Genomic DNA, 9,133 nt, shown 5'->3' with positions numbered 1-9,133 from the left:
TTACAACTGCATCTAGCGGCTATCGGAGGTTACTTAAGTCATTTTATTTCAGAGTTTCTCTTGCAACCCTGTTTTCAAACCCCTAGTTTGGGAAACAATGGAGTAGGCTATGATTCAGGGTAGAGGTCACAAAAAATGTTACCATTTGTAGTGAGAATTTCAAGGTCAAATGTAACGACCTGGGACAAATGGAGTGTGACATACCGTCATAGGCAAATAATAATAAGACATGGGAAAAGCAGACAAAAGATGCTGGCGATGATGTCCGCCTTAGAAATACCACAATAATGTACTAGGCCTTGTAATTACACATCAATACATATGTAATAAAATGTTTCCTATTATAGGCCCATTATTACATCTTATAATATAGTTTTGTTATTCTGACTCGATATTCAGAGCCAGGGTGAGGACAGGTCTGACAAGACCACCAGTACCTTAGTCGCTGTGACCTCAATAGGCAAAGCTGAGGGGTCAAATGTCAGATAAAAAGAACAGGATGTCACTGGAGATCTCCGGCGTAGTGGTTGGGGTTCTTTACACCACACAGAGTACAGTAGAGTAAGAAAACATCTAGAACCACTGAAAACAATCTTAGAACCATATACGTTCTAGAGATCATAGAACATAGGAACCACCCTCCTCCTCTTAGCTAATCCAAAGATCCTACTCCACACACACTACAACCTCCATACAATATAAATCATCCATTTTATTGATGTATTTATTTGGTCATTATTTAACAGTACTGTAAAATGCTTGCATTTGTTAATTTTTTTCCAGCTGCAAGTAAGTGTCCACAGCAACAACAAAAATGTATACAATGTACATCCCTATGAGTTAATCATCATCATCATGATCCACCAGCTAATACCCCAACAGTAGAACAGACCAGACTTTCTTCTCCTACTAAGGTTGTTACATTCTTACAGCGACTTTATAAGACAAGCGGACGGTTAGTTTTGTCAAATCCGATCTGCTTTCTGCTTTGCTCCAGCAGGGATTCTACACCCAGACGGTGTATTGTGTGTGTTCAGTTCTAGTAGGATGAGGAGTATTGGACAGGGCATCCTTACTTAAGATCACTAACAAATGAGTGAAATGCGTTAGAGAATGTAAAAACAAAACAAAAAAAACACTGTTTTTCTTGAGAAATAAAGTTTAAAGACAGACCACTAAAGAAATGCAAGTTCATTTTTTTGTTAATAACACTACATACATTTATAAAGACCACCATCGATTATAATTTGACAATTTCTGTGAAAAAAACAACAACTCCAAACCCACACCAAAGCTGTTTTCTGCTAACTGTACAGTTTTTTATTGATGATCTAGACAACTCCCTAGCAAGCATTAGTCTTCTCAATTGTAAATCGAAAAAGTAGACTACATTGCAACACCCTATTTACAGTATATTATTTATATATATATATATATATTTATATCACACTGGCTGTAATTATGACAAGATTTATTCATGAGAATCATTAGTGCAAGGCATGAGGAAGAGAGACCTGGAGAGAGTTATTGACCAGAACAGGTTGTGTGTGTGAGTGTGTATATATATAACAGGTCCAGGGTTTAAAAATAACACTAAAGTGTATGTCTGTGAGCGAGCCGTGTTTTAGCTTGTGTGTGTTATTACAGTATTTAGGTCTGGGAGGGTTTGGAGATAAATAAACCTGCGTCTGACTGTGTATTTGTTGTCTCTATGAGGATGTTTTATCACCAAACAGCCCAGTCTCCCTGTGTACGTAAACACACAGTGTCTAAAGCACTAAAGAACAGGGGATGAATAGTGACCATGACAAAGAGAGAGACATCCTGATTGGCACCCGTTTCCTTAAATAGTGCACTACTTTTGAGCAGGGCTCTGGTCAAAAGCAGTACACTATTTGGGGAACAGTGTGACATTTTGGACCCATCCAGGGCCAGAGTCAGCTGATTCCTAATGAAGAAACTCAACACCTACAGAGGTCATCTCACCATGCTCATCATGCTCCCCTCACTCAACACGTAGAGGTCACCTCACCATGCTCCTCTCTCAACACCTAGAGGTCATCTCATCATGCTCCCCTCTCTCAACACCTAGAGGTCACCTCACCATGCTCCTCTCTCAACACCTAGAGGTCATCTCATCATGCTCCCCTCTCTCAACACCTAGAGGTCACCTCACCATGCTCCTCTCTCAACACCTAGAGGTCACCTCACCATGCTCCCCTCTCTCAACACCTAGAGGTCACCTCACCATGCTCCCCTCTCTCAACACCTAGAGGTCACCTCACCATGCTCCTCTCTCAACACCTAGAGGTCATCTCATCATGCTCCCCTCTCTCAACACCTAGAGGTCACCTCACCATGCTCCTCTCTCAACACCTAGAGGTCATCTCATCATGCTCCCCTCTCTCAACACCTAGAGGTCACCTCACCATGCTCCTCTCTCAACACATAGAGGTCATCTCACCATGCTCCCCTCTCTCAACACCTAGAGGTCACCTCACCATGCTCCCCTCTCTCAACACCTAGAGGTCACCTCACCATGCTCCCCTCTCTCAACACCTAGAAGTAATCTCACCATGCTCCTCTCAACACCTAGAGGTAATCTCACCATGCTCCTCTCAACACCTAGAGGTCATCTCACCATGCTCCTCTCAACACCTAGAGGTAATCTCACCATGCTCCTCTCAACACCTAGAGGTCACCTCACCATGCTCCCCACTCTCAACACCTAGAGGTCACCTCACCATGCTCCCCTCTCTCAAAACCTAGAGGTCACCTCATCATGCTCCCCTCTCTCAACACCTAGAGGTCATCTCACCATGCTCCCCTCTCTCAACACCTAGAGGTCACCTCACCATGCTCCCCACTCTCAACACCTAGAGGTCACCTCACCATGCTCCCCTCTCTCAACCCCTAGAGGTCACCTCACCATGCTCCCCACTCTCAACACCTAGAGGTCACCTCACCATGCTCCCCACTCTCAACACCTAGAGGTCACCTCACCATGCTCCCCTCTCTCAACACCTAGAGGTCACCTCACCATGCTCCCCACTCTCAACACCTAGAGGTCACCTCACCATGCTCCCCTCTCTCAACACCTAGAGGTCACCTCACTATGCTCCCCTCTCTCAACACCTAGAGTTCACCTCACCATGCTCCCCTCTCTCAACACCTAGAGGTCACCTCACCATGCTCCCCTGTCTCTCCAGGTGGAAAACAGCTGCCTTCCAGCCAGCATCTTGTTTACACCTGGACAGGCCTCATAATCTGAACCATGACCTAATCTCATCCATTACATGTTGAGACGTAATGAACATCAGCTGACATTGTAACCCGTATAGATCAGGATCTAACCCCTCCCTCGGACAGAGACCATCAGGTCAGGAGGGAGAGGGGTCTGGAGGCTTGGTATTCAGGGGGCGGGGGGTCACTAGTGAACAAGTCTCAGAGGCCCCGATGCCATACTGTGGTGATAGCAGATGGGGTTGGTGGGGTAAGGGGTTGATAGCAGATGGGGTTGGTGGGTTGGGGGGTAAGGTGGTGATAGCAGGTAGGGTTTGGTGGGGGGGGTAAGGGGGTGATAGCAGATGGGGTTGGTGGGTTGGGGGGTAAGGTGGTGATAGCAGGTAGGGTTTGGTGGGGGGGGTAAGGGGGTGATAGCAGATGGGGTTGGTGGGGTGGGGGAGGGTAAGTGTGTGTGTGATAGCAGGTAGGGTTGGGAGGGTAAGGGTGTGATAGCAGGTAGGGTTTGGTGGGGGGGGTAAGGGGGTGATAGCAGATGGGGTTGGTGGGGTGGGGGAGGGTAAGTGTGTGTGTGATAGCAGGTAGGGTTGGGAGGGTAAGGGTGTGATAGCAGGTAGGGTTGGTGGCAGGTTGCTTTGCTTTGCAGTGTGAAGATCCTTGCAGACACTGAAGAAATCACAGAGCCAATACTGTGAACCATTGCACGATGCCACTAGGACAGCTATGCCCAATCCCAAATTGCCCTCTAACCCCTTAAGTAGATCTGAGAGAATCGAATAGGTGTGAGCATTATGAGGATCGCTCCACCTTATCCTATGATAGGCTTGGTGGAATGTTCACCCGATTGTTTAGACCTCAAATCCTCTCAGACCTACATGAAGTACCTAAGTGGTTAGGGTTTGATTTGGGACTGAGCATTAGAAGCAGGCAAGGTCCTGGGATGGGGCCAAGAGAGACAGAAGGGAGCAACTCTACAATAGTGCTACTAAAGGTTTAGTGGGGATAGCGTGTGAATACGTTACTCAAGATAAAGATGAGGGCAGACAGACAGATGGATCAACAGAGAGAAACTAGCAGGGACCCATCCACTGCTAAACAGTCTTTTCTTTAGACTTGTCATGAATTAGCCCTAGAAAACCTTTGGAGCCTCTCTCGCGAATATATGTTTTTGTGCCGCTGAATAAAGTTAACACATCAAATTTTTTTCATCATCATGTTAGGCCTTGTAGTGATACATGCATCCATAATTCCCACTATAAAAAAAACAACTAAACAAAAAAACAAACAAACAAAAAGGACAGAGATTGTGTTAGAAACACAGAGCGATAGTCTGTAGCTATCCCAGGAGAAGAGACCACCATCAGAGTTGCCCCGCCCCTTAGTCCTGCTGCTTGCCAATAGTCAGGAAGAATGAGGTAGGGAAGGCGGGCACTAATTTCAGAAAAGAAGGAGGAAGGTGGGAGGAGTCTCAATTAGTAACAGCAGAACCAGTAGGGGAGAGGGAGGGGCGGGCGGGCGTCATTGAGAGAACTATAGATGAGGGCGTTGCTTTGCATTAGTTACTGCAGAGAGGGGAAGGGTAGGATGGGAGGGGGGTTCAAAGGGCATATTTTTTTGTTGCTGCAGATCAGAGTAATTTTTTTTGGGGGGGGGGGGGGGTTGGACATCACATTAGTTACTGCAGTGTGGGGGTGGGGGGGGGGGGGGGGTGGACATCACATTAGTTACTGCAGTGTGGGGGGGTGGGGGGTTGGACATCACATTAGTTACTGCAGTGTGGGGGTGGGTGGGGGGGGGCTTCGCTTTAGGTACTGCAGCAGGGGGCCTTGGTTGGCTGGGCGGCTTCCGTTAGGTCGACGCCCCTGTTACGCCCGCTGTTAACGCTGGCGGCCGCGGGCTCGCTCTTGGGCAATCTTTTCGCTGGGGGGCGGAAGAAAAACAAACAAAAAACATAAAAAGCCAGTTACTGGTGAGGAGCGCTGGATTAAAACATCCTGCTAGTTCACATTTTCTTGATACTTGTCTAAGTATGTATTAGAGTATTTCAGTGTGCACGGCCCTATTCAATTACATATCAGTAAGTGATGCGTGTCACGGGGTGAGAGGAACCTACCAATAGCCATGAATATCTCGTTCACATTCATAGACGTCTTGGCCGACGTCTCCATGAAGAGCAAGCTGTTGTCGTCTGCATATGACTGGGCATCCTGGGAAAAACAACCATGTCAGAGACAGTCACTGCCTGTCAAACGCAGACACACACCACACTGGTGTGTTCTGGTGACACCAGACAGGTACAGGTGTTTGGAGGGCTCACCTGGAAGTCCACGGCTCTCTTGCTGGCTAGGTCAGCCTTGTTGCCTGACAGAGCGATGACAATGTTGGGGCTGGCTTGTCTCTGCAGCTCCTTCACCCAGTTCCTGGCCCGCGCAAATGACTCCTGGAGACAAGAGTCATATTATAGAAATGGTGATGTTAAAAACACTTCACTTTCGATTTGGAATCCCTTTTCTTCAATGGAACGGAGCCCTAGGCCAATTTCCAACATATGTGAATAATCCAGCGTGAAGAGATCCCAAGTTTGACCACATATCCAAACATGTGAGATCAATTATCATTTTGACGAAGGATAATTGATTCTGACCATAAGGGCAAGTAATGATGCTACTTGCCTCATTTGTGATGTCGTAGACCACAATGGCGGCCTGCGCCCCTCTGTAGTACATGGGCGCCAGGCTGTGGTAGCGCTCCTGTCCAGCCGTGTCCCAGATCTCAAACTTCACCGTCGTGTCATCTAGACACACTGTCTGGGTCAGGAAGGCCGCTGGGGAGGAGAGAAGAGCGAGAGTTGTCAAATACATAATTGACGTGAACTTTAAAAAGCATTAGAGCAGGACACCTCACTAAACACATTCAACAATATGAATGAAGGGATAAATAGATAACTACAGCCCACACCCAACAACAACCCATAGTCCCTATTGCTCCATTGTCTGCAAGTCTGAGGTTCCTTCCATAACCGGTTCTTTCAGATCTTATAACACTGAAGGGATAGGGACTTGCAGAAGAGGCTAGAGATCATTTTCTGTTCCCGGCCTAAGTGCATAAATGAGTGATGGTCACCTCCTATGGTGCTCTCCTGGAACTCGTGGAACTGGCCCTTGACGAAGCGGAGCACCAGGCTGGACTTGCCCACCGCCGACTCCCCCAGAAGCACTAGCTTGAACTGGCAGATCTTGTTACCAGCGTTAGACCCGTTGGGTCTTGTAGCTCCTCCCCTGTTGGCCATGGCCTAGTCAGATCCCCCGGTCAGTGTCTGTCCCGCACGTCTGACTACGCTGTCAGGGCTTCAGCTGGAGGCGGCGGTAGAGAGGAGGAAAAAATGAAAAATTATTCACGTGACTCTGATGATGTTTTTAGCTAGGGTTATGTCAGGTGTGGTAAAGATAAGAGGGTTTTAAAGTAGAGATAAGGATGTTTTCATGAAGTTGTTTTGACACATGTAATTTAACCCTGGCCTATATCCTCCATAAGTGAGTCAAGGTGACAGTATGGAAGTGGACATGCTTCTCGAAAGAGAAAAAGGAAGAAACCTTGATATCCGTGTCCAGACTCTCCTGATAAAGAGGAGATCAACTTAGCTCTAAAATATATGGTGAAGTGTTGGGATGGAATGAATGAGCTACACAATGAACTGGACACGGTCTTTCCCTCCGTCCTCTGAATAGATGCTCCTCTGTCTACTGAAGACCATTGAGAGTGTCAGACTGCCCTGAAAACAAGTTGTCAAAATAAATATGGCTGGTGCCAGTCAAACCTGGCTGTACAGCTGGGGCATATTAATAAGGGCACACCATAGCAAAAGACTGTGCAACAGAAAACGAATACAAGCGTTTCTTATTGGACAAGCAGATCGTATATCCCTGTTTTAAACTGTTTTCACCCATTTTGTGTATTGACTATGACTCAGCCCTGTACAATCTCAGAGTGCATGGTACCACAGAGATGGCTGGATATGTAAGCTCACTAAAATATATTTTCCTTGTTCAAATACACCATACATTGCAACTGACAGAGAGTTGGGTGTGCCTAATCTGTAGACTTTGGAAATATATAAAAATACTGAATAATATGGCTCTGATCTGGACTTCCCATATGCATTTACAGTCAAAACCATGCAAACTGTCGGTACACAAAGTAACATCCTCTCTCGGAGCTGAAATTGTACCCCTCAACCTTTCCAAAACACACACAATTTGCCATAGAGGAAAACACTACTGAGCAAGGACTGACAAATATTTACAATCGCATTCAAGCCTACGGGCAAGGCGTTGCAGTGTTGTTTAAAGAGTGCCTTCCAATGTAAATATGTTTGCCTACATCTAGCGAATATAATAGCAAAAAAGTATAAAGTAAACATGCGCAATAGGCTAACAGCAATGCCAACGGCCTGTACTGGCTGTTGCTTTCGAGGTGGGAAGTGACTCAACCAGCACTGTTATGAATCTCTGCAGTGCTAGCATGGATTGTTCAAACTTCCAACAATGTACTAAATTAGCATAGCTAACGTGAGCTACTCTTCGCTTTATTTTCGAAGCTAGAGTAGCTAGCTAGGAAATTGAGAGCACGCCATTTTCCAAATAGACGCAAATGCTAACCCAATTAACGTTAGCTTGCTAGCTAGGTTATTAGCAAGCCAGGTAACTAGCCAGCTAACTATCTACATCAAAATCTGAATTGCTAACGTGTGCTACCTACCTACTCCCTGATTACTGACCGTATTGTTAAGCAGCTAGCTAGGTGACTGGGTGGAAGCTAACGTTAGAAAAACATGTCAGATTGCGAATGTGATGATGGAGCTGGCTGGCTAACTACATTTTCAATAAGCTAACTAGCAAGCAGAATCAGATGACGAACCCATATCCACACATGATCAACACAACCAATAAATAACATCATGAACACGGTTTGAGTCGGAACGATGAAATGACAAAACCGATGTTAGGGCTCTTCCCAAGTCGGGGCCACGGCCTATTTTTTTCATTTCTCACCAGACGTCAATGTTAGCATTTCAAGCTAGCTAAGCTAGCCTAATGACAACTAACGAGCTGAAATGTACAACTTCTCACACCATTTCGCTTACTATACCTGAGAGCCAGGCGGTTTACGAACACAGAATACCACACAAGAGTCTATACACAAAATAAAGGTCGCAGTGCGGACAGATACGTATTGTTGAACATACGAATAATTTCAACAACCCCGATCACGTCTCCTCCTTTTTCTTTCTTCTCGCAACTTCCCCTTTACTCGAACCAAAACACAAACAACCCCTTCCGCCCATTCTGCCACGTCACACAGCACGTCTGCTCTGCAGAGGTAACGCCAGATTCATAAATGTGATTTTTTTTCTTCAAGGATTAAATCAACAGCAACGTGTGATTTGGATCAATGTAGTAAAGCTAGTTAGAAGCATACGTTAGATTAACCAATTCCTTTGGTCTTGGATCTGCCATTGAAGTAAATACAGGGCTCAAGTAAAAGCTTTAAGATGACGTAAAGATGCATAACTAGATCAAATCAAATCAAATCAAAATGTATTGGTCACATGCGCCGAATACAACAGGTGCAGACATTACAGTGAAATGCTTACTTACAGCCCTTAACCAACAGTGCATTTATTTTAACAAAAAAGTAAAAATAAAACAACAACAAAAAAAGTGTTGAGAAAAAAAGAGCAGAAGTAAAATAAAATAACAGTAGGGAGGCTATATATACAGGGGGGGTACCGGTGCAGAGTCAATGTGCGGGGGCACCGGCTAGTTGAGATAGTTGAAGTAATATGTACATGTGGGTAGAGTTAAAGTGACTATGCATAAATAATTAACAG

The 9,133-nt window shown here is 45.6% G+C and overlaps 1 protein-coding gene across 2 annotated transcripts; it reads right to left on the bottom strand.

The window, feature by feature from the left end:
- Positions 1-5,037: 5,037 nt before the first annotated feature.
- On the bottom strand, positions 5,038-8,563 carry LOC311126287 (ras-related protein Rab-5A-like). Of its 2 annotated transcripts, none has more exons than XM_084200298.1 (6): positions 8,489-8,563; positions 6,367-6,596; positions 5,916-6,067; positions 5,561-5,683; positions 5,357-5,450; positions 5,038-5,163 (listed from the first exon to the last, which is right to left on the bottom strand). In XM_084200298.1, exons 2-6 carry the CDS (start codon positions 6,530-6,532, stop codon positions 5,048-5,050), a joined length of 651 nt encoding a protein of 216 aa, XP_084056424.1. In that variant the 5' UTR covers positions 6,533-6,596; positions 8,489-8,563; the 3' UTR covers positions 5,038-5,047. The 2 variants fall into 2 exon arrangements, with proteins under 2 accessions (XP_084056424.1, XP_084056423.1); XM_084200297.1 differs by having other exon boundaries at positions 8,392-8,528.
- Between the last annotated feature and the right edge of the window lie 570 nt (positions 8,564-9,133).

This window comes from Coregonus lavaretus, assembly GCF_964263955.1.
Source record: "Coregonus lavaretus genome assembly, contig: HAP1_SCAFFOLD_1339, whole genome shotgun sequence".
NCBI classification, from domain to species: Eukaryota; Metazoa; Chordata; class Actinopteri; order Salmoniformes; family Salmonidae; genus Coregonus; species Coregonus lavaretus.
This window is presented reverse-complemented; position numbering and strand designations above follow the sequence as displayed.